At 43.9% G+C, this 24,785-nt stretch overlaps 5 protein-coding genes across 5 annotated transcripts; 3 read left to right on the top strand and 2 right to left on the bottom strand.

The window, feature by feature from the left end:
• Positions 1-1,983: 1,983 nt before the first annotated feature.
• KVR01_000141 (uncharacterized protein) lies at positions 1,984-3,145 on the top strand (the record flags this gene model as incomplete). Its single annotated transcript, XM_044794256.1, is given in 2 exon segments — positions 1,984-2,634; positions 2,649-3,145. 2 exon segments carry the CDS (start codon positions 1,984-1,986, stop codon positions 2,778-2,780), a joined length of 783 nt encoding a protein of 260 aa, XP_044650090.1. The 3' UTR covers positions 2,781-3,145.
• Positions 3,146-4,086: 941 nt separating this feature from the next.
• KVR01_000571 (uncharacterized protein) lies at positions 4,087-5,752 on the top strand (the record flags this gene model as incomplete). The annotated part of the gene is made up of 2 exons (XM_044786424.1): positions 4,087-5,259; positions 5,597-5,752. 2 exons carry the CDS (start codon positions 4,087-4,089, stop codon positions 5,750-5,752), a joined length of 1,329 nt encoding a protein of 442 aa, XP_044650520.1.
• Positions 5,753-9,258: 3,506 nt separating this feature from the next.
• KVR01_000129 (uncharacterized protein) lies at positions 9,259-10,096 on the bottom strand (the record flags this gene model as incomplete). The annotated part of the gene is made up of 2 exons (XM_044782796.1): positions 9,259-9,935; positions 10,033-10,096. The coding sequence occupies 2 exons, from the start codon at positions 10,094-10,096 to the stop codon at positions 9,259-9,261; spliced, it is 741 nt and encodes a 246-aa protein (XP_044650078.1).
• An 8,341-nt stretch (positions 10,097-18,437) lies between these two features.
• KVR01_000650 (uncharacterized protein) lies at positions 18,438-21,092 on the bottom strand. Its single transcript, XM_044795039.1, has one exon. It carries the CDS (start codon positions 20,651-20,653, stop codon positions 18,566-18,568), a length of 2,088 nt encoding a protein of 695 aa, XP_044650599.1. The 5' UTR covers positions 20,654-21,092; the 3' UTR covers positions 18,438-18,565.
• Positions 21,093-21,299: 207 nt separating this feature from the next.
• Positions 21,300-24,724, top strand: KVR01_000127 (uncharacterized protein). The gene is made up of 2 exons (XM_044786034.1): positions 21,300-23,522; positions 23,579-24,724. Exons 1-2 carry the CDS (start codon positions 22,750-22,752, stop codon positions 24,300-24,302), a joined length of 1,497 nt encoding a protein of 498 aa, XP_044650076.1. The 5' UTR covers positions 21,300-22,749; the 3' UTR covers positions 24,303-24,724.
• Positions 24,725-24,785: the final 61 nt, after the last annotated feature.

The raw sequence follows: 24,785 nt of genomic DNA, 5'->3' as shown, positions 1-24,785 counted from the left end.
GACGAAAGGTTCATTCAACTTTCGCACGTTGTCAGGAAGACGCAGGCGAGGCGACGGTTTTCTGCGGAGCTGGCTTATACGCATACCTAGGCCTAGGCACCCCATCGGATACAAGTCCGGAATCAGCCCACACCAGCAATTCTCGGATCAAGAGTTTCCACCGAGTTTGCCGAAGCTGGCTTAATGATCTACTCTGTACCAGACCAACGCCTCTCCAGGGCTCGAATGCTTAGCGCGCACCATTCCACTCTCTTTCAGATTTCACCAAGATCCACGACAATAGGTCTGAGCATCATCTAAGCCCCAAATAGTCTCAAGCACAAAAATGCCTCAGCTCGCCGTTAGTACATGAAACTGAGATGATGGCCAGTATGCTAACTCGTTGCAAAGGAAAAGTCTACACCCCTATCATCTCGTCTTGACGAGGACGGGTCAATCTCGCCAGGATCTTGGACCGAGAGAGCAGATGCGTCCAACTGGCGACAACCAAAATGGACTTCCCGAGGAAGAGGCATACGTCCTTTCGTGCTTCTGTGCACTGCCGCAGCTGTCTTTGTTGTGACTGCCGGATTAGGGGTTGCATCAAAGCTGGTTTCGACCTACGACAGAGAACCTGTCCATCAATCCGCCATCCCTGCGGCCAGGTTCCACTGTGGCAGCACAACTGCCGAGGCCGAAGCGCTTGGCTGCACCTACAATGAGCTTGAACTGGGCTGGCTTCCCCAGGCGTGTCAGGACCACGAAATCACGGAGCTCTTCCACCAAGCAGGCCCCTGGACGTATTATTCTGACCCCAACAAGACCAGAGAGCTCACCCTGGAGGAGGTGTCGCGAACAGTGGACGCTGACGAACACATATGGATGTCACAGCGGTGGCACAGCGTCCATTGCCTATTTCAGTGGAAGAAGATGCATCGCGCTGTTATGCTGAACTCCGGCCGCATGGCGGAGGGACTTGCAGACTATCACCACACCAAGCACTGTGAAAGCGTTATAATGGACGAACTCACAGGTAAAGACGCTGAGGGAATGACGGCAGAGGGCATCGTGGAGCTGATGAGCTGTTGAGGGATTCCTCTTTTTTTTTTGGGGGGGGGGGGGACTCAGTGGTTTCCGTGGACTGGGGATGGATTGACAACACTGGGCCACCGCTCGCCTGTGATTCGGATCCTTGGACACGTTGATTTTCGATTAAGTCTAAGTTTCTACCTAGATATATTGGTTGGAAATTTAGGTTGCGTCCTCTAGACGTTTGTGTTCAACCCACTACAGCCGCGTCATTTGAGTGAGCGTCTAGAGAGAGGACTCACGAAGATCAATCGAGTTGTCACACAGCGCGCTGTCCATAGCCACTACATTGCTAGGTACCCTCGCGATAACGCGAATCCATGCCAAATATACCGTTCAAGATCTACTAGCATCTGCGTATGAGTCTCGCATGCATTTTTGCGCCATGGTCTCATGTTTGCCACCTACGAGGTCACTGCTTAGGATTCCACTGTGCTCTATCCAACACCAACAAACCCTCGGCTCGAGCCGAAGGGATTGCGGTTCGTACGAAATCGTATTAGAGAGCGGAATGCACCGTGGGAAGCCATCGGCAAAGCACATTTGTCAGGTGACTGGCTAAATCTCAATACCGATCCCGACGAGCTTTGCTCTGTTTCGGTAACGCAACTGAGAAACCATCTGCACCCCGACCAGAGGTTGCATCTCACCGGTTCTGACTTGCCTCTGTCTTCTTTTGACATCTGGTTGTCCGAGCCAAGGGCATTTCCGAGCACGACATCGAGCCCACGGAAAGCCTTGCCGAAGCCATGCCCATGAAGCTGGAGGTCCAAAATTAGTACTAATAACGACGACCATACGAGTTTACAGAATTTTGATCAGACCACAATCAGCCCACTTGATCAGTCCAACAGTGTACTACTGCAAAAGCCTCTTTCACGCTCTCCAAGCCAGAATATCACCAACACCAGAACCATGAAGTTCACTCAAGCTATCGTTTCTGCCATCTTGGCCACCAGCTTCGCCTCTGCCGCTGTCCTCCCAGCTCGCAACATCATTGTTTCCGAGCCCGAGGCTGCCAACAAGCGCAACATCATTGTCTCCGAGCCTGAGGCTGCCAACAAGCGCAACATCATTGTCTCCGAGCCTGAGGCTACCAACAAGCGCAACATCATCGTCTCCGAGCCCGAGGCTGCCAACAAGCGCAACATCATCGTCTCCGAGCCAGAGGCTGCAAACAAGCGCAACATTATTGTGTCTGAGCCCGAGACTGCTAGTGCCAAGCGCAATATCATCGTCTCCGAGCCCGAGGTTGCCAGCAAGCGCAACATCATCGTCTCCGAGCCCGAGGTTGCCAGCAAGCGTAACATTATCGTCTCTGAGCCTGAAGCTGCTGAGGCCAAGCGCAACATTATTGTTTCCGAGCCCGAGACAGTCGCCGCTAAGCGTAACATTATCGTCTCTGAGCCAGAAGCTGCCGAGGCTAAGCGTAACATCATCGTCTCTGAGCCTGAGGTTGCTGAATCCAAGCGCAACATTATTGTTTCTGAGCCTGAGACCGCCGAGGCCAAGCGCAACATCATTGTGTCTGAGCCAGAAGTTGCTGAGGCTAAGCGCAACATCATTGTATTGTATCTGAGCCAGAAGTTGCTGAGGCCAAGCGCAACATCATCGTCTCCGAGCCTGAGACCAACAAGCGCAATATCATCGTCTCCGAGCCTGAGACCAACAAGCGCAACATCATCGTCTCCGAGCCCGAGACCAGCGCTTAAGAAGTATCAGATCTAGCGACCAACATCAGACCCAAAATCGACCAGATTTTGGTTCTTCCACGCGGCCAGCCTGCAAAGACATCCACAGGCTCCGCAACCTGGTCATATGGCTGGAGACCACAGACTGCTCGAGTCAAGAGACTTCAATGAGTCGCTCAGACTCATGTCTTCTGCTACTTCTTTCTCTTGTTGGCCTATCCAGCAAGGCATCTAGTCAGGGAAGGCGATGCCAATTGGCCACGTGTGGCCCCTTTCCCTTGTTGGTGGAGGTGATATTCTGGGCTATTGGACAATCATTTAACGGTAGTGTTAGACGGTCGGGCTGAAATTGTCAAGGTTACTATAGATATTCACTTGTGGTTGGCAGCGTGCCACGGTCAGCTTCCAGCCACTATTAGCTACCTTAGTGATAATAGTACCTTTTCCCTAACTGATCCTGTCCATGGCTTGAGCTCTTTCCCTGGCTCTATCGTTCCGTTCATGAAGTTTTGTTCACGGGATGTCTAAGTTAGGTTGAGTAAAGTGATGCCGTGGCACTCCTAAAATGTGCAAGAAATCCCACAGCACGATATTGATCAGATTTTCTTTCGCCCACAGCCTCAACCCCGAGTAATGGGATGTTCTAATCATTTCTATGCTCTCAGTCGTAGAGCCTTGACGTACACAGGACTCCATGTAGTTCTGGGAAGTTTGGTGTGCTACAATATTGATTTACTCCACCTATGACTAGAACAAGGACCACGTGCCATATTCGAGGTCACAAAATTCTTCTATTCTCAATTTATTTATTTTTACGCTGGGCTTTTACAACTGTAGGAAGGGATTTTCTACATTCTGCTCAAGAAGCATACAAACACGGATTATAACATAAATCACTTACTAGAACACTTGCATAATTTAGATTCAAAAAAGTCAACAATCTGTTCCGTGCTAAGCGGGTGTGAACCTAAGTGTGCTCTTCGGTTCTTAGTTGCATCGTAGTCAAGTCGGCTAAATACCCAGTAAACTGCATCGAGGTGCATGAGGTACTGTTACCGAACTCCGAGAGTGGTCCCCCCCCCCACACACGGGAGGAAGTAGAAATCGAACCGAACGATTACAGTGGTGAATGAGCAATCGCCGGACCGATCGGCTCCCAAAAACACACCCTTCATGGATATTGGCAGCATACCTCGCTCCGCAAATACACGAAGGTTTCCTGAAGCTCCGCTACCAATCTTCAACAAAAAGTCCAATGCTGGGCGGAGGCACAACATAGGCCTGACCACAATACTCTCCCCTTGCACCTAACTAGACTGCTATCACGATGCTCACCCTGAAGATCCTGTCTCCTGGTGATTCAGGCTTGGAAAAGACGTCGAGGAACCTCCCCTGCACCCTTGACACCCTCTTCGAGGATGTCCAGCAGACCCCCAACAGTCAAAGCTCCGACCAAGTCACAAAGTTGATGCTGGAAGCAAGTTACGACCACAAATCCATCCCCCTGATGCTCTGGGCCGCAAGAACAAGCGACCTAGACACCCTGTACTCAAGCTCGTCCGTCGAGGATGCGGTTGAAGCAGCTACAGACTTCCTCAATTCCGTCTTCCAGAGCGACTGTCATGCTCAGAACTCCATTGTCCTGGGTTTTGAGGCCGACCGCCAGGTGGATGCCAAGGATGATATGAGTGCGATACCCTCTTCGAGTTACGTTGTTGTTCTGAGCATTATCAACACGGCGCTCTTGAGGACCCATTCTATCTCGCTTCGCGCGCGGCAGGACCTGGAAGAACGGCGATTGCTCAAAGACTTTTCCGTCGCGCCCAAGCCGGTGACGGCCTGGGGACGCTTCACGAGAGCGATTCTTCCCGGCGGAAAGGCGCGCGGGGGCTCTTCCTCCTACAGTTTCCTGGGTTCAGCGCCGCCGGCCAAGACGAGGAGCCGGAGATCGCGGATGTTGTTCCTGTTCCTGAGCCTGGTACTGGCGATCTGTCTCAGCGCCGCGAGCCTCTCCGCCTTCCTCAGTTTCGGTTCCTACAGGATCACGAAATACCACCGGCCGGCCCAGGACAACTTCTTCCAGGCCGCCAACTGGTCCGAATGGTCCTCCACCCACGACCTCAACGAGTGGCACCTGCGCAGCGACATCGGTGCCCTCGTCCCCTCCACCCAGTACGACGCCGAAGAGCTGCCCAGGCTCAAGTGGATCGAAGAGGAGGTGCCCGAGCTGGCCCGGCTGTTCGGAAACGGGCGCTACCCGCCCCCGGAAGACTACGGGACGATTATCCCCACTGGGGAGGGATACCACTTTGCCCACTGTGCTCTGACGCTGCGGCGATTCTACTGGGCGCACAAGAGGGGATGGGGCCTGTGCCCCAAGGATTTCGATGACGAACACCTAGTGCACTGTCTGGACGTTGTGGACGCTCATGCCTTTACTGTCAATGGAACGGCGATCATTCCCACGCCCAAATCTACCATTCACTGGTTCTCACCCATGGTTTGCTTTTGAGCGAGGGAGGCATGCGACGGAAGATCCAGTTACCATTCTCAAAGTCATTGCTGGATTGCTTTTGGAATTGTTGTTTCTAGCTAGTCGAGAAGAGATTAATTGGTCATTAACCACTTCTAAGGACCCTCGACTTTTCATGACTGGTGATGGCCATTGACTAATACCATGAGTGTAGACTATTTGTATTCTTTGGGTTCCTCTACTCAGCTAGAACGGCAATGAATGTCCTAAAAGGACGGGAAAACTTTTCTCATGGTTATGATGTACCGTGAACGAAATTCAGGCGATTCACTTGTGCAGTGAATGATGCATTAGTCCCAAACAGGGGGTTAACCTGTCAGCAAGTGCAGCCGGCGATCCGGATGAGTGGGTGGTGGCAAGGCTGGGGCTCGGAAAGCTTCTGTCCGGATCCGAGGCTGCCCAGGTGTCATTTGCCGATTGGGCTTCCGAGAGAACTAGTACGGACGGATCACCGAGATAAGTAGTTCTTGGGGCCATATTTGATGTCAGCTATTACTAGCAGGGCCGCTGACCGACCTGTTGAATCTCGCGCCTACATCAGCATCATCTACACTGAGCATCAAATTGAAAATGCCAACAGGTGCAGTCCCTAGATTCTCCCTTTCCCAAGAGAGGGCAGGTGTCGACCTGGGGGAACTGCGGCACGCATTCCCTTCATCTCCTTTGTCGGAGGAAGACGATGAGGATTCCGATGTTGAGATATGCGAAAAGGCACTGCTGAGCAATGAGCTCACGATCCGGGACGATGATGAGGATGACATGAGCTGGGCTTCTCTTTTGAAGCTGACGATTTGCATTGGGGGGTAAGTGTTTATGCGAATTCGGTTTAGCTAAGTCCGATATCACTGACCGGATCGTGTAGATTGCAAATGGCGTTCTCGATCCAGTTTGCAAACGGAACGGTAAGTGAGGGTTCTGCTCTTTCCGCTCGAGGGCCCAGCTAATCCGGGCTCTAGATCCATCTTCTCAATCTTGGGATTAGTCCGCCCTTGGTCGGGCTCATCTGGTTGGCACCGCCCATATGCGGAGCGCTTCTACAACCTTGCTTCGGATTCTGGAGCGATAACTGCTCCACCGCCATCGGAAAGAGGAAGCCCTTCATCATCTTGGGTAGCATCGGACTCGCAATATCCCTCTTGAGCTTTGCGTGGGCGACTAACAAAGTGCTGGCGGGCTTGTCCATCCTGGCAATCAACGTCTCGGCCCAGGCTATTCAGAGTGGTGCGCGGGCACTCATAGTCGACGAATGTCCGCAGAGTACGCAGTTACGGGCGAACGCATGGGCGAGTCGCGTAGTCAACACGGCCAGCATCTGCTCGTATCTGTTCTCTTATGTCGATTTGCCCCCTCTGCTGCCGTTCTTTGGCAACACGCAACTGAAGTGCCTGGCCGTTCTGGGGTGTGCTGTGCTCTTCGTCACGTCGACCATCACCTGCCTTGGAACAAGTAGTTCGGCATCCATCTCGAGCAGCAATACTGCCGCGGAGAAGCCGACATCTTCCACAGGCTTTCTCCGAGGAATGTTGAATGTGGTCCGCACACTCCCGACGCAGGTCAACCGCATACATGCAGTCCAATTCTTCTCCTGGTTTGCCTGGTTCCCGTTTCTGCTGTACGTTAGTAGCTACGTGGGAAAATCTTGTATGTGCAGACCGCAAATGAACCTCTCCAGGATTCCCAGCGATCCTTTTTTTTTTTTTTTTGGACGCATGTTCTAATCATCTCTCTAGATCTTGCGAGTATCGTGTCGCAAGATGCGTATCTCTCTGCTGCTCAACTTGCCAGCCTCAGCGCGTCGGCTGACCGCTACGGAGCACTTTCGTTGTTGACCCTGTCGGTCAGCGCCCTCTTGAACTCTTTGTTCCTCCCCCAGCTGCTGTCGTGCATTTCATCCAGTCCTCGCAGCCGTCATGGAGGGTTGTTTTCATGGGTTACCCATCGCAATACATGGTTTACAGCGCAGGTCGTGTTCAGTGTAGGTCTGTACACCTTACTGGTAACCGAGTCAACCACAGTCATGATCGTGGCCGTGGGCTTCATCGGATTCAGCTGGGCTGTCACGCAGTGGCTCCCGTTCGCCCTCATCAGCGTGCAGGTGAAAATGATGAGCGAGAACCACGGCAATGGCAATGGTGGAACGGTAGGTGCTGTTCTCGGCATTCACAACGTGTTCATAGCGGCTCCGCAGATATTGGCTTCGTTGGAGGGGACCATCATTTTTGGCATAACTGGCGATGGCGATGATTCGGGTTCGGCAGTGTATGGCATGTCGTGGATACTGATGGGTAGCGGGCTGGTCTCGGTAGTGGCTGCCTTCATGGTCCTCCGATTGGGTGAGACGAGGCGTATTCCGTGAGACGGACGAGGAAATGTGGTCCGGGGTGAGTGGTAGTGAGCCCGGAAAAGATATTATGGAACGGTACTGTGCATTGCTACCCTACATGCACTATCGTAGCCACTTACTCCGTACTATTATTGCCCTTAAAAGGCGCAGCCATCCTCCAAGATGGTTCTAGAACAACCACAATACAACCCCAGACTGGACCCCTTCGTCGATGAAAAATGGTGACAGCCACATTCATCCCGAGCACACTTTCCCCCGCCGAAGCTGCGGCTCGAACTGCCGTTGTCGACGCCATTGCAGCGCGGCCCCCTCCACCGGCTGTGCTTGATAGCGATGCCATCCGCGACCTGAGACAATTCTCATCAAAGGCCCCGGTGCTGAGCGACCGGGCAACTACGACGTATTTTGGGACGCCTCCCCTACCCTTGCGACGGATAGTACCGGCCCACCGCCCGGTCAGAGGCGTACTGTTGCATATCCATGGCGGAGGATGGTGCATGAAGAGCGAAGCGACGCAAGACAAGCTCCTTGCTCACCTGGCCGACGAGAGCGGTCTCTGCGCCGTCAGCCTCGGCTACCGTCTCGCGCCCGAGCATCCTTTCCCGGCGGCCATCGAGGACTCCGTCGCGGCTTTGCTATACGCCGTATCCGATGAGGGGGAGGTGGCTCTCGGGGGCAAACTGCTCGCCCTGGCCGGCGACAGCGCGGGAGCCGGATTAGCGCTCTGTGCCCTGATGAGGCTGCGCCGGGAGCATGCGGCCGGTTATCAAGTCGCGATCGGGAGCATTCGGGCCATGCTCTTGGCCTATGGATGCTATGACTTGTCTCTCACGCCGTCGGCGCGTTTGCGGGACACGCACGACACCATCGACCGCACCTTTTTGGAGGCTTTGGTTGACGCCTACGTTGGCAATGACAAGTCGCTCGTTGAACAGCCCGAGTGTTCGCCGGTTTACGAGAAATTGTCTGACCTCAGTGGCTTGCCGCCTGCGGTCTTCGTGGTCGGGACCAACGATCTGCTGCTGGACGACTCGTTGATCATGGCGGGACGATGGGCGGCGGCGGGTAACGAGGCATTGTTGAGGATCGTCAAGCACGCCACGCATGGGTTCTTGTCCTTCCCGTTTGCGGAAGCTACGAAGGAGGGGTTGGATGCGATGTGCAACTTCTTGAATGAGAGGTTACTAGGTGTAGCGAACTAATCTGGATGTCATTGAATACCCTCATTTATCCGATGATAATATATATGTGCCTCATCCATATAGTGGCTACTCCTCGTTGCACGAGAAAAAACGAAACCACTTGCACGAGAATCAATCAACCGTCATTGCGTGACCGAGGGACGATTGCGGCCCGGTCCACCGCGAAGAAATTTGGAAGAACCTGGCCGTGGTTGATTTCTCATCGACCGGTTGATAGGCACCCGCCTATATGAAGGGTCATCGGCTACATCTACCCGTATGATACCTGTGGATCAAGATGGACTCGACCGCCCGGCGCGAGAGATGCTGACAAAGACCCGAATTCAGACGTGAAGGATTATTCACTATCCCTGCGCTCTGAACACACAATGTAGGGTTGTATACTTCAGCATCCAAATATAACATTATGCAATGGATGATCTAAGTCCGGGACTCGGATCCGAGCAAGCCAGGAGTGAGGACCAACTCGGCAATGGGCTCAGTAGGCCGGCCAATCTTCACAGTAGCCTCCCGCCTATCCAAGTCCATCGCTATGCTGAAAAGCGTCACGGCGGGCGTCTCCTTGCCCGCAGACCTGTTGATAGAATAGGGCCAGTACAGCTCGTCCGCCAGGATCCCCTCGACCACACCCCTGTTCGCCTCCTGGCCCTGTACCTCCCGCAAGAGCTCATTAACACGGCTCAGCCGGATCTGGGTCGCGAAGCTGACCTGGGATACCAGCCCCTTCGCATGCGGGCGCAGGAAGTGGTTCGTGTGTGTCACGATCCCCCTCGCGTCCATTTCCAAGCTCACGCAATCCACAGCACTGAACTCGAGGCCGACGCCGCCACTTGCGGCATCGGCCACCAGAATGTGACATGCACTCGCCAGACCGACCCGGTCAAGAAATCCCACAGCCTGCTGGCGAGAGCGGTTCTCCAGGACGGCGCGCAGTGCGATGTGGACGGGCAACCGCTTGAAATCGGTCCCTGGTGCTACTATCGCGTTGAGGCCTACTCCCACCCCGGCTGAATTGAGCCCGATCTTCCCGAGCATGCCGGCTTCGATGATTTGAGAAATGACGGGGGCGTCATCAGACGACCGGATGATGGTTTGGGCTATGAGGTTCTCGCGGGCGGAGAGGTGGAACTACGGGCCTCGTCAGCTCCGTTGCCTCGTTCTCGGATGGGGGCGGGGGAACAGGAGGCGACGCACATCCCAATTCTGCGCCAGCCAGGAGCTTGACGTGGTTGGTGACTTCCATGAAAAGGCCGTACATCCGTCTCCCGCATTCCCAAACATGATCTCACTCCGCGTATTCAACACCAAGATATCTTCCAACGAGAGCGATGCGCCCTCGGCAACGCCTAAGACAATATTATTAGCCTCCGATGTCACGAACAGAGCAATGGGGGGTCGCCTCGCAAGAGCAGCGAGCAGCACGCACCTATCATCTCCTCGACCAGTTCCGGTACCTCGCTCTCCAGCATCGGCAAGAACCTTTTTGCGACGACAACAGCACGTTCCCAGGGAATCTTGAGGCTTCCTTCAAACACCTTGGTGTAAAACGCAATAGTTGACCGTATTTGGGTGGCTGCATTCTGGCCATGGTGGTAGCCAATCTACGAAATTTGAGTCGTCAGTGTGTCGGCAAGGAGGCAATGGGGACAAACTTCTCTTGGTGATCCGCGGCAGATGATATGGGGGAATTCCACCTCTTCCCCCTGGCCACTGCTCGGCTTCGGGTGAATTGTCATTTTCTCTGGTGGAATCACTGCAAAGGACTGCCAAGACGGCCAGAATTGTGAGTTACCGCCATTCTACGACATGTCCTGGACACATGATTATATGGACAGGTGGATTGCTTCAAGTCGGCGAACATCTTGCGTGTGGAGACCAAGCCGGAAATCCGGTAGATAGTCTGCCGGGTCGGGTCCGCCGGTTCCCCGGACAAAGTACCGAATCTCGGATCTCCGTCGCCGGAATTGAAGCACAATCATTGAGCGGCAACAAAACTGACATCGCCTGTTTCATGGCCGCCACGATTATTCCCATTTACTGTGCGGCGAGTCTGGCGACTTTTCTGCTTCCTCCACGGGCTCGGAGTTGTGTCCAGGTGCATTTTGTAGAGGAATAACGATTTGGTCTATAGGGTGTAAATTGAGTTGTCTAAGGTCTAAGTCTCTTAGTAATGGTCCTTCTAACCTCGTAATGCCTTTTGTAGTCGCTTTGGACTAGGTTTAAAACCAGGGTTAGGGGTGTATTCTCTATACTTCCTTTAGTAATAGTTACTACTATAGGCTTATTGTTACTTTATTTATTTGCCTGCTGGATGTATACGGGCCTTATATTGGCCTTTTTACCTTTTGCTATTTATATAGATTAATTTTTAACCTTCTTTCCTTCCTTTACTATTATATTTTCCTTTTTTAGGCACCCTTATTATTATAGTATACTTTATTTTATTAAAATAAATCTTGAATTTAGATTTTTAAGGTTATTTTATATTAATTTTTATTTTAAAATACTTTTAAAATTAATTTTATTAAATTTATTTATTATAGCTTTTATTAAGGGTAGTAAGTATAAAAAACCTATTTTAGTTTCTATTATTCCTTACTTTAAGTACCTTAAAAAGTATACTATAATTAATAATAATAATAAGTTATCTTTTAAGTATTCTATTATTAAGTATATTAAAAGATTATTAATAAGTTTATATTAGTTATTTTTAAGAGTATATAATTTTATATATTTAAAAGTATATTTTAAGTTTATTTAATATTTTTATTATAGTTAAAGCTAATTAATAAGTTAAAATTATTAAGCAATAAGTAGTTTAAAATTATTTATATTAAGTATATTAAGTTTAGTTATAAGAGTATATTAAATTTAATATTATAATAAAGAATAATATATATAAGATTCTTTATATCTATTATATAAATTCTTTATTTTATAGTTATTTTAAAGGTTTAATTAATTACTTTAAGTATTTTAATAGTAATATATATTATTTATATTATTTTAAAGGTAATAATAAATATAAGCCTTTTATACCCTTATAAAAATCTTTATATTTTAGGTTATTAAAGCTTATAATAAAATTAATAAAGTATTTATTTTTATTATAAAGAATAATATTATTATAGTTTTAAGAATTAAGCTTAAAACTATCTATAATAAGGTTTAAATTATATTTAAGGTTATATATAGTTTAAAAAATATAATTAGTTTTAAAGCTAAAAAGGCTTTTAATTTTTAAATATTTAAATTAGAATCTTTTAAGTATATTAATAGTATTAAGGTTAATAATAAAGTTAAAACTTTTATAACTAAGCTTTTTATAACTTTAAAAGCCTTATTAAAAATAAATATCCTTTTTAATTTTTAAATATTATTAGGAGTATATATTTTAAATATAGTTTTTAGTTTTATTTATACTTTTAGTATTTTATATAAATTAGATATATTAAAAGGGTTAATTTAGTTTAATAAAGGTATTTTAATTATAGGTTTTTAAGTATATTAGGTTTTAATTTAATTAGAAATTAGATTTTTAAATATTTTAAAAGCTTAAAATATAGTTTTATAATTCTTTTAAATTAATTATTATTTTATTATTTTTATATATTTTTAAGTTTAGGTAAGCTTTAAATTATTTAAAATAAATATATAAAGTATTTTAATAAGTTTATTAATAGGTATTTTTAATATTTTTAAGTATATTATATTAAAGCTATTATATTTATATTTTTATTTAAGTTATATTTATTAAATATTAATATATTATAGTTTAATATTAAGTCTTTTAGTTTTATATATTATTAGTTATATAATTTATTAATTATTTAAGTAGATTATTTATAATTTATTTAGGTTTAGTTAAATATTTTTAAATAGTTTTTAAAGTTATTATCTTTTTATAGTAAATTTAAAATTAATAGTTTTACTTTATAATTAAAGTTAATATAGTTATTTATTTTATTATTTTTATTAAATTAGGTTTTTAAATAAGGTTATAATATACCTTTATAAGGATTTATAATTTAGTTAATTATTTATAAATAAGGTATTTTTAATAATTATTAAGGTTTATATTTTTATATTTTTATATTAAATTTCTAAAATTAGGTTATATATAAATATTTAATTATATAGTTTACTATTTTAAGGTATTTTAGTTTAGGATTTATAAGTATTTTAAAAGTTTAGTATAAGTAAAAGTTATATTTAGGTATAATATAATTGTAATATATAATATAGACTTTATTTATTTTTAGTATACTTTAATTTCCTTTTTAAGGTTTATTTTTAAAAGGTTTAAAGTTTTTAAGTATTATTAAAGTATATAAGAAGACCTTAGGGTTGTTTTATAAGTTAAATTTTTAAATAATTTTTTAATATATAAGTTATAAATTAAAGTAATAATTTATTTATTTTTATTTTAAAGTATTTATATATTTAGAAACTATTTTACTGGTTTTTAGTTCTTAACTTTATATTATATTTTAATTTTGTTCTTTATATGCTTAAATTTGGTTTATTGCTCCTTTAGGTATAAGATAAGGATATTATTTATATAAAAGAGTATTATAAGATTAGTTTTTAAATTTATAAAAAGGTATGGTTTTTTTAAGAATAGTTTTAGATTAAAATTAATTAGAGTTAATATAAATTCTTTATATTAAAGAAGTAAAGAGTCTTTTAGCTTATATAGGGCTTTTTTAAGCTTAATATATTTTTTATTTTTTTTAAATTTATTTAATAGTTTATAAAAAATAGGTTTTTACCTTTTCTTTTTAGTATTTAGGAATATAATAGTTATATTTAATTATATAGTCTTTAAATTAAAGTAAGTAGTAATAGTTATTATTATTTAAAAGTTTTTATTATAAGTATAGTTATATATATACTTTTAATTATAGAAAGTAGTTAAAGGTCTTTTAAATATATATATATATTTTAAATAAAATTAAGTAATTATTTTATTAAGTTTATATTTATATATTTATTTTAAAGGGAGTAATTTTAAAGTAGTCTTTTTTATTTAATTATTTTTATATATTTAGTTTTATTAGTAATTTAAATTTATAATATATAGCTTTAAGTTATATATTTTTAAAGGGTTTATTTTAAGTTTATTTTATAAAGTTAGTTTTAAAGGGAGGTTATTAATATATTATTTAGTTTTATTAAGATTATTATTTCTTTTATTATTTAATTTATAGTATTTAAGGGTTATAATAAAGATATAATATATAGTTTTATTTATTTATTTTATTTTATATTTTAATAATAGTATTTAAGTTATTTTAATATATATATTAGTATAAATTAGTTTTATATATATATATTTTTAAAGTTTTATAATATAAATTAATTTAAAGTGAAGTAAAGGTTTTTAAACTTAGTTTTATTTTTTCTAAATTTAAGTAGACTTTTATATAGGCTTTATTTTCTATATTTTAATTTTAGTTTTTTTTTCTTTTATTTAAAAGTTAGCTTTCTTTTTATTATTAGGGTAGTATATTTTTTAATTAAGGTTTTTTAAACTTTTAGTATTAGCTTTTATTTTAGGGGCTAATTCCTCCTAAAATAATATACTTTTTTTAGGGGCTTTTAGTATTTTTTTAGGGGTAGGGAGGTTTATATACTATTCTTTGGAATTAGCTTGAATAAATAGTGAGTTTAGTTTGTTATTCCTTTTAGTATTTATTTATACTTTTATAAGAGTACTACTTTTATTTAAATTATTAAGTTTTATCTTTTTTTAATTATTAATTTAAGTTTTATTTAAATTTTTATAAGGTTAGTTTAATTATAATATATATTATATTTAGTATTTTTAAAAGTAATTATTTTAATTAAAATTTATTTTATTTTTAGAACTTAAAGGCTTTTTTAGTTTATTTATTTTATTTATATAAAAGGTTTTCTTTAAATATTATATTTTTATAAAAATAATTTATTTATAAATAGAATTTATATTTTATATATATTTAATATTATATATTCTATAAAATATTTTATATAGGCCCTTTTATAGGTTTTAAGTAATATTTATTTATATTATTTTTATACTTTTATAAAGGTATATACTTAGTATTTATAAATATAAATATTTTTAGTTAGAAAGTAAGTTTTAAAGTTTATTTTTTATTTAAAGAGGTTAATATTATTTAAAATAATAGTTAAACTATTTATATAAAATAATATTTAAAGCTTACTTTTTTTTTAAAAAGGAGGAAATATATTATATAATAAGGCTATAGTTAATATAGTCTTTAATTATAGCTCTAATAAAAGGTTTATTTTAAGTAAAAAAGTAAAGGTCTTCTTAATTAAGGCCTTTTTAGTTTTTTTTTTTTTATTTACTTTTAATATTCTTAAAGGGATAATTTTAAGGTTAATATTAGTTTATTTAATTTATTTAATATAATTAGTATTTATAAATTAATTAATAATTATAGTTTTAATGTTTTACTATATTTTATAAATTATAAAGTTAAATTATCTTTTAATATATATTTTAAAATATTATATTACTTTAAATATTCTTTTTAAAATTTTAATATAAAAGGGTAAATAAAAGCTTTTATTATATTTATTATAAATAATAAAGGTAAATAAAGTTTTATTTAAAGTTTAATTATATATAAATAGATTTTAAAACCTTAAAAGGACCTTAAATTTCTATTTTTAATAAAGCTTTTATATATACTTTATAGTAAGTACTTTAAAGTAAACTTTATAATTAATTTACTTAATTTTAAAGATTTTTATATCTTTACTTTATTTAATAAAGGTTTTTAAAATTTATACTTTTAGGTAACCTAAATATAAATATTAAAGTTAAATAAAATCTTTATATTTTAAAGGTTTATTCTAAAAGAATAAAAGAGTATTTTTATATTATAGTAAATATTAAGTAGTTTACTATTTTAACCTTACTTTTAATAATAATAATAGTTTAGAAATAAAGAAAGGAAAGTAATTTATATTTAATAAAAATTAAGTTATATTTTTAAATAAATTTTATTATAATAATACTACTTTTAAAGGGTTTATAGTATAAAGTTATATTTTTTATAATATTAAATACTTACTTTTTATAAAAGTACTTTTAATATTATATTTATATAAAAGTTCTTTATAATTATTATATTTTTAATAATAAGTTTTTATATATTTTTTATTTTTATAAATTATTTATTTTAAATAATATATTTTATAATTATTAATTTTAAGAGTTAAAGTACTTATTTTAATAATATTATTTTTAAATTAGGGTAAAAGCTTTTAATTTTAGTTTCTTTATTAAGTTAATTAAATAGATTATATTATAATTATTTAAAATTATACTTTTATATAATAAATATAATACTTTATTTAAGATTATATATATTTTTAATAAGGCCTTATTAATAAAAACTTATAAAAGGTTAATAAAAGTATATATTTTATATTTAATAACTAAAATAAATATATTTAAAATATCTTTAAATAAATTAAAGTTAAAAATAAATAGAATTTATAATAAAAATAAATATAAATATTAATATTATTTATATAAAAGAGGTATAATAAAAGTTAAATTCTATTTAAACTTAAATATCCTTAAATAAAGTAAAGAAAAATATTATTTTTAATTTTTATAGTTAGTATAGTTTTTTAAATATATTTTTATTTTTTAAATTTAAAAATTAAATATTTAAATTTATTCTTTAAATACTCTTTAATCTCTTTATATTAAATATTTAAAATCTTTTTATTTAAAAGTAAATCTTTTTTATATAAATATATTTTAAAGTTCTATAATTAATTAAATCCTATTTATAGTACTTAAAATGTTTAGAGGTTTAATAGAGATACTTAAAATTCTTTTTTAGTTTAATTTCTTATTTAAGTTACTTAAATTAAAGTTTTTAACTTTATAACTTAAGTTAATACTATATTTCTAACTAATATAATAAAAATTAATAAGTTTTAAGTTAGTTAAATTACTTATTAATATAAAATAAAATACTTAATATTTTAAATAGGTTTTAAGTATTTTAATAAGTTTTCTAAAAGTATTTTATTTAATAATAAGATATTATTTTATTTAAATTTATTTAAATATAATTTATAAAGAAATTACTTATAAAAGTTATTTACTTTTAAAAATTATTAATTTTAGGTATTTTATAAATATAAGTTTATAAATAAATCTTATTATAATTTTAATATTATTAAATAGGTTTAATATTAGTTTTTAAGCTTTTATAAATATTATATATAAGTTTATTATATAATATTAATTTTATTAAATTTTAAAAAATAAAATTATTTTTAATCTTTTAATAACTTTATAAATTAAAAATAAGTTTAAATCTATTAGTTTTATTATATAAGTTAATAAAATATTATTTAATACTATTTTTAAATTTAATCTTAAATTTTCTAAAATTTTAATACTTTTAATATTTAATTAAGAGTAAATATTATTTATTAATATATTTTATAGTTATAAATAGCTTTTAAAGCCTTTATTATAGAGGATTTCTATAAAGGCTTAATTTTCTTATTTTTAAATATATTATTTATAAAATAAGCCTTATATTTTATTTTTACCTTAAAATATATTTTATAGGGTTTTTATATATAATAGCTTATTTTAATAGTTCTAATATAAAAGATATATTTATTCTTTTATCTTTAAGTTTATTTAAGTTTATAAAAGCCTAATATTATCTAAACTAATAATATACTTTAAAAAAAGTATATTATTTAAAAAATAAATAAAAGTTTTAATAAATAATATTTAAATTAAAAGTTAAAACTATTTTTATAATAGTATAAAATAGTTTATAAAAAATAAAGTAAAATAAGTTACACCTTATATTATCTATTTTAAGCTTTAATAAAAGAAATTTACCTAATATATATCGGGTTTATAACTATAAAGAAATAATAATTTAGTCTATAAGGTGTAAATTAAGTTGTCTAAGGTCTAAGTCTCTCAGTAATGGTCCTTTTAACCTCATAACGCCTTTTATAGTCGCTTTGGACTAGGTCTGAAACCAGGGTTAGGGGCGCGTCCTCCACACATTTTTCTTCAGTGGCTTGCCTATCGGAAAATGCACCTGAAACTTAGACACAGCTCTTAGTACTGAAACATGAACCAATTTCTCTCCTCTGACGGTCTTTATTAAGGTACCTTCTGCTCTCAGTGGGAGTGAGACGGGTTGTTGATTTCAGGCCACAGCTCGGACGGTCACCGCAGGACCGCGGCAATACCCGAACACCGAATAAACAGACTGACCGCAGAAATGGGAACGGAGATCAACACACGACGTTGAACACAATACAGGCTGGCATTTCTTTGGTACTTTGTTGTTCAAATTGATGGAACTGGCTAGAATTACTACACCCTGTCGACGGAGAGACGCGACGATACGGCCCCCCCCCCGCCTCTTGTTCTCTTTTTTCTTTATTTCTAAAAAAGGCAAATGGAAGTACTGAATTTATGGGAAAAGGGGGAGATGATTAAGAATATATTAAGTTTTCCAATTGCTATATTATGCCCAGATTCTGACCGTGATAACCGTAGAACCTATATCATCGTACAAGAAATATTACAACAGATAGGATGTTACTAATGCCCCAGGTCTATCTAATTACTGGCACTGCTGAAAGCTCTATACTTACTGATCAAGACCTATTAAATTACACTCATGGCAGGTGCATCACGAGACTTCAGTGTTCATCTTGGAATCCACATGCCACCATTACCAAAGGCTTGATCTCTCAACGCCGCACCCTCCGTCCTGACACCAGCCAGATGAACAGGTAACCGGTCGACCTGCTTCTGCACCTTCTCCCTCGTCTCAAGATACCGATCCGCCAAGCTCATGTCGCTCCTCATCGTGCGCATCCGCTCCCTGGTCTCAACCGGGCCCCAGTTGTCCCGACTCAAGCTCGCAACGGCGAGCAAGACATCCGCGCCGTATGCCTGCAGGGCCTCATCTGAGCCGACCGGTGGTGTAGACAGGCGCAGCTGGCCCATGACCAAGACCTTCAGCTTGGTCTCCAGGAACAGAGCGCCGCCAAACTCGTGGATGACGTGCACGGTAGCGACGTTCTTGGCGGCAACGCGAGGGGTGGCGTAGGGCGCTGGCCCGACCGTGATGATGCTCTCGTGCCAGTCCGCAGAAATGTGCTCGAGTCCGCTCCTGGGGACAACGCGTGCCCAGCCAAAGTAGACCCCCCGCATGCGCATCCTGACCTCCTCGGGGATGTCGTTGAGATTCGCCGTCGGGATCCCCAGCTCCATCCCGCCCCTCCCGGTGCCGCGCACGATCCTGCCGTCGAATTTGATGGGGAACGGGCCGACAGGGCCCGAGTCTGGGCCTATCACGTCAGGCGGTGCCTCTTGGAAGCCGGCATCGCCGTCCTGCCACGGCGCGTACCCACCGCTTCTCGCGGTGGCGTACTGTGCCTCATATTCCGCGACAGTAGTCTTGACTCCTGATTTCTCAATGGCGGACTTCCCACCGGCGATATGAGCGGCGTGCCTCGTGACGAACTTGGCCGTCTGGAGCTTCTTGGTGCGCGACTGCACGACGGCGGCGGCGGGGCCGATGTACTTGTTCGCGACGGTCGTGGCCACGATGGAGCCGGCCTTGATGCCGAGCTCGAGAGGCATGGTGGCGAGGCTTGCCCCGCGCATGACGCTCGCGTCGGTGGACGTGCTGGCGATGCGGAATACCGGGCTGGGGCAGAGGACCTTCCTCTTGGTGTTCCCGTTGTCGCCGCCGCCGGCGCAGAGGACGAGGCGGAAGTACCCGTCGTCAGCTGCAGCCGGTATACGGACGACGTGGGTCTCCCTCGGCACGTGGCTGCTGAGGTTCTTTGGCGCCTTCCTGAGGAACTTTTTTAGGTCGCGCTGGCATGCGCGCTCATCGCCTTCTGCCATGTCTGCGGGTGAGGCCTGTGACGATGGCGTGACGTCGAGCCAGGAGTCGTTGGCGCCGAGCAGGGACTTGAGGTTCATGCCCATGTTCCCGGAGACACCCTTTCGTTGAAGCCATACCGTCCGCGTGCGAGGCAGCGGCGCATCTGAGAAGATGGTGACTGTGACAGATGTCGAGGGGCCACGGTACCAGACGAGGGCGGTGGAGTGGCGGAGGATGGCGAAGTGTTTGGTGTACTCAAAAGGGTGAGCGATTAGCCCTCCGGCAAAGTACTTGGTCTCGTCGAGGGCTGTTTGCCAAAAGGTCTTGTCGCTTGTCTGCGGGTCCGCAGACGGGGCCTCTGAGGGGGCATAACCTGGCGAGACTGGCGGACGAGGCCCTGCCAAGGGGAACGTCTCTGCCGGGGGTGGACCCGCGAAGACTGGGGAGGCTGGAGGGCGTTGGTGTGCAGTTACGGGGAACGTCGCCGCCCCGGATGGGGGAGGGAATGGCGGCGGTGGTGGAGGGACGTAACCGAAAGGGACGGCGGATGTTTTCGACTTGACCGGAGGAGGGAAGCCGGTTGGTTGTGAAGGTTGGTGTTCAGCCCCTGAAGCTTGAGGTGCAGGTGGAACTGGAGGCCGGTAGGCTCGATACTTTGGCTCGTGGAAGGTGTCTGCACATGAAGGCGGCCCAGGAAACGATGGCCCCGGGCTCAAGCTGGGGGGAACGACGTTGAGCCTGCCCCCGGCGTCAATGCCAGGAAACTCATCATATGCTGGTGGCGGGACATGGAACGACGGGGCGACCGGATCTCTCAGGTTCGGCGTCGACCGCGCGCCGCGAAGAACGGGCCGACGCCGGGGAAAGGGGTCGAAGTCGGGCGGTGGCGGCGGCATCAGGGTTGCACCCTCACGGCCGCGTTTGGGCCGGCATGAGTCTCTCACTTGAAAAGAATGCTCAAGGTGTTGAGTTTCAAAGACGAGATACTTGTCCGATTGGGTTCTGTGGACACTCGTATCCCAGAATTGCGGCCCCTGAGATGGAGATGAATCCAGCAGTGTCTCACTGGGCCTTTAATGATCTAAGTACCTGGGTACCTAGGTAGCCAGCAAGTATAAATTTAAACGCGTCGCAAACCGCATCGGTACCAGTGGTAAAGGGTCTCCAGATGTCTGGTTCGGACTTGGAGTTCGTTTCATTTCTTGAGCCAAGAACCGTTGTTGTTGGCGGTAGGAATAGGTTGGTGCTGAGGCCCACGGGTGTGGTGGGGTATCCGACCAGGTGTGGAAGCTTTGGATGGAAACCACTCCAAGTCTTGGGCGTCGTCGTCGTTGCTGGTGTGGATCCATGGCGGCCGGTGGGATGGGATGGATGGGATGGGACGAAAGAGAAAACAAGGCGCTGCACTAACACGTGGGCTCGTGTACCCGGCGTTTCGGTGCTAAGGTACAGACGGCTGGACCCGCGGGGGCTAAGCCTAGAAGGGCGACTGTCGCGACTGAGGTCCCGCGTCGCCCATTCAGCCATTCTGCGCCGGCCCGTGTCCGCATTCGTGCTGCCACGCCGCCCATCGCCATCTCCCATGACAACGACACAGGTCGCGGCGACTGTCGACTTCCTTGACAGACCCTTGCCTGGACAAATCACTGGCTGCCTCCTGACCTGTCGCCGCCGCCGTCGCAGGCGCATTGGCACTCTTGTGGCGGGCTCATCGTCTCATCTCTCGCGGAGCTAGCTGGTAGTGGACATTCGGAGACCATCTTGCGAGCTGTCACGTCTGGGAGACCAGACGACACTCATAATGCCATAGTAGTCCCACTAGGACAAAGCTTCGACAGTTTCCGACTGGGCCACGGGGCAGTCTCCCTTCGTTTCCAAGCTGCCCCAGGCCGGCTGTGGTCCTGCGTGGTGGACAGCAGCCCCAAGGCCACCTGAGGCTGGAGATCAGACCGACAAGTCTCGTCGATTGTGGGTCACACTGCTTCGCTGTGCTGGCCAGGGCGGGAAAGAATCGCGCATTCTACATCTCATGACGACCCCGCATTGTTCATCTGGCCTGGAGCGAGTTCTAGAAGACCTGAAATCCACCGCAGCTGCTCTGTTCGAGCTGTAATCACTGGTCTATATATGGTAATCTGGCTGCGACAAAGACGTTGAAGAGTGGATGCCGGCATATGATACACCACACTAAACCTCGACGTCGCTAGCCGCATGCCCCTCGCATTCGGGCCGTACGAGGGCGCCTGGCGCCATTGCCACCCTTATTCACGGGCAGCTTTGCCGAGGCACAATCCCTCCAACCCAGCACCCAGCAATTCTACTGCAGAGCGACCAGCACGCGCTTGACAACGGGCTGCCTCGTCCAGGCCGTCAAATCTGCTTCCGAGCCGGCTGAACCGGCGACTGACTAGGTGTCCGTCCATCTCTCTTTCCCGCCACTCACCAGATTATTTCCCCAAAAGATGCTCCTTTAGACCAGGCGTCCCACATCATCAAAGCGGTAAAGCTGGAGTGTGGCTCATCGCAGGCCAGTGACCCGCAGATACCGCCGGGGAAAGAAACTCGTCAGGAAGGGTGACCCTGCCACTCGAGTGTATAGTACGTGGTGGTCCACAATAAGGAAGGGCACACGTCCTGACGTCCTCGTCGTCTTCTCTCAGTACCCCTCCAAGGTCTTCGCTTGATGCACGACACCGCTGCTGCAGCAGAAATAAAGTTGCGCCCTGCCTCGCATCCGACCTTTTCTGTTAGGGTCCTGGTTACATTGTTTCATTCCTCTCATACCCAATACAAGGAGATCCTATCAGGTACGGCAGGGACCTAGGCTCTGCGAAAAAGAAGACGAACCGGCCTCACCCCGCGACGGACAGGCATTGCCTGTTGAGACCTTTGACCATTCAGCCGTTTATTCTCTTGGCTCGACTGCGCTCTCATCCTTCCTATATACCTTACAGTCTCACCCGCCCTGTGGCCACCGGCGCCAACCTCCACAATGTCCTCATACGAGAAGCCAAGCATGTTTGACATGGACGCCGACACCCTCAAGATGTACATGCAGATACTGCCCAAGCTTCCTCTTGTGGCACGCGTGGCCCTGTTGCATGTGCTACAGATGTCGCCGCCGAGCAAGTATGTCGACCTGAGGACCGAGTTGACCGTGGCCGTGATCCGGTCCTTCATGACGCCATCGAAACCCACGACCATATCGGCGACCCAGAAGCTTCTCAACAAGGACCCGGGCATCAAGGGCCGCATCTGGGTGGCCAAGTACACGGCACCCAGCCCCAAGGAGACCAGCCTGCGTGACGTTGTCGTCCGGGCCGTGGAGAACATGCGCCAGCCCAGCAGCAACGGCAGTCCCCCGCCACCGCTGAAGGGTGTCGAGTGGCCCGAGGCTGTGCCCGTCGAGGCCGAGTGGCAAGGCTACCGGGCGGGGGCGACGACCCAGTCGAGACTGCCGCCCATCACCGAGGCGGAAAAGTACGCCGAGATGATGAAGGAGGTGAAGAGCCTGGCGACCGTACTATACTTCCACGGCGGTGCTTACTACCTGATGGACCCGGCTACCCACCGGCCAGGGACCAAGAAGCTCGCCAAGATGACGGGCGGGCGTTGCTACTCGGTCCGGTACAGGCTGGCACCACAACACCCGTTTCCGGCAGCACTTATCGACGCGCTGCAGTCGTACCTGACCCTGCTGTACCCGCCGCTGGGGGCTTTTCACGAGGCCGTGAAGCCGGAGCACGTGGTCTTTTCCGGTGACAGGTAAGAGCTCGACTTGCTGGCCCGCGAGAACGCACCAGCCGCTAACAGTGACGCAGTGCCGGAGGCAACCTGTGCATGGCGCTCGCGCAGCTGCTGCTCGAGTTCAAAAGGACCAACACCAAGATCCAGTGGTTCGGCCAGGAGGTCACACCCCACCTGCCGGGCGGCCTGGCCCTCAGCTCCCCGTGGCTGGACCTCACGCACTCGTCGCCGTCGTGCAAGAACAACGCCGCCTTCGACTACCTCCCGATGCTGCAGGGGATCGAGAAGATGGAGCGGCCGTCGTGCGCGGCGTGGCCGGCCAGCCCGCCGCGCAAGATGCTGTACTGCGCGGACGCCTTCGTCGCGCACCCGCTGGCGACGCTCGTGACGGCCAAGAGCTGGGAGGGCTGCCCGCCGGTGTACATGTCGTGCGGGTGGGAGCTGCTGGCGGACGAGGACAAGTACATGGCGGCCAAGCTGCACTCGGACGGGGTGGCCGTGGTCTTTGAGGAGTACGAGGCCATGCCGCACTGCTTCCCGATGGTCTTTATGGACACCCCCGTGTCGACGAGGTGCTTTGACGCGTGGACGGGGTTCATCAGGGGCGTGGTGGAGCAGGGGCCGGGCAGCGTCGAGACGAGCTTCAGGACGCTCAGGGCCAGGACGCTCAAGGAGGCCAGCATCGACCCGGCCAGGCTGAGCCCTTACACCGAGGCGGAGCTGCGCGAGAGGCTGAGGAACCTGGGCAAGGACAAGGCGCCGGCCAAGGCGGCGGGGGACGTCGCTGCGAAGCTGTGAGGTGATCTGATGAGGTCTGGCATGTTGAGGGCATGGCGGTGGTTCCAAGGTTATTGCATGATTTATGGCTCATGATGGAGGAGGGTTGGGGATCTGCATGGGTTTTCATCCGTTTGTCAAGACGGCTTTCTCAGCTTTGATATACCCGATATAAGAAGACTAATAATTTCCAGCGGAAGTGTGGATGGAACAATACAGGGAGCGCTGGCTTGCAACTGATTGTACAATTGGCCTTCAGGGTTGGGACGCAGTTGAGCTTAATCATGTACGGGACGAACCTTGCTGTCCTGGACTCGGTATCCGTCACCAACACACGTACTTGACCTGGACTTGTTTTATCGACCTCGAAGCCGCCACCAGGAGGAAGTGCAAGCAAGGGCGGGATAACCACATTTAGGCACGCCTGTGTGCATAGAATTGCAGAGGGCACGGATAAATAATAAAAAAAAGAAAATAAAAAAGAAGAAAAAACCAGTTCACACA

Source organism: Diaporthe batatas (assembly GCF_019321695.1).
Source record: "Diaporthe batatas strain CRI 302-4 chromosome Unknown Contig00001, whole genome shotgun sequence".
Classification (NCBI taxonomy): Eukaryota; Fungi; Ascomycota; class Sordariomycetes; order Diaporthales; family Diaporthaceae; genus Diaporthe; species Diaporthe batatas.
The sequence above is the reverse complement of the archived record's forward strand: the minus strand, read 5'-3'. Positions and strand labels throughout refer to the sequence as shown.

Coding starts and splice junctions, on each gene's coding strand:
- KVR01_000127 (XM_044786034.1), top strand. CDS start 22,750: ATGTCCTCATACGAGAAGCCAAGCATGTTTGACATGGACGCCGACACC. Junction 23,523..23,578: donor GTGGTCTTTTCCGGTGACAG/GTAAGAGCTCGA, acceptor ACAGTGACGCAG/TGCCGGAGGCAACCTGTGCA.
- KVR01_000650 (XM_044795039.1), bottom strand. CDS start 20,653: ATGCCGCCGCCACCGCCCGACTTCGACCCCTTTCCCCGGCGTCGGCCC.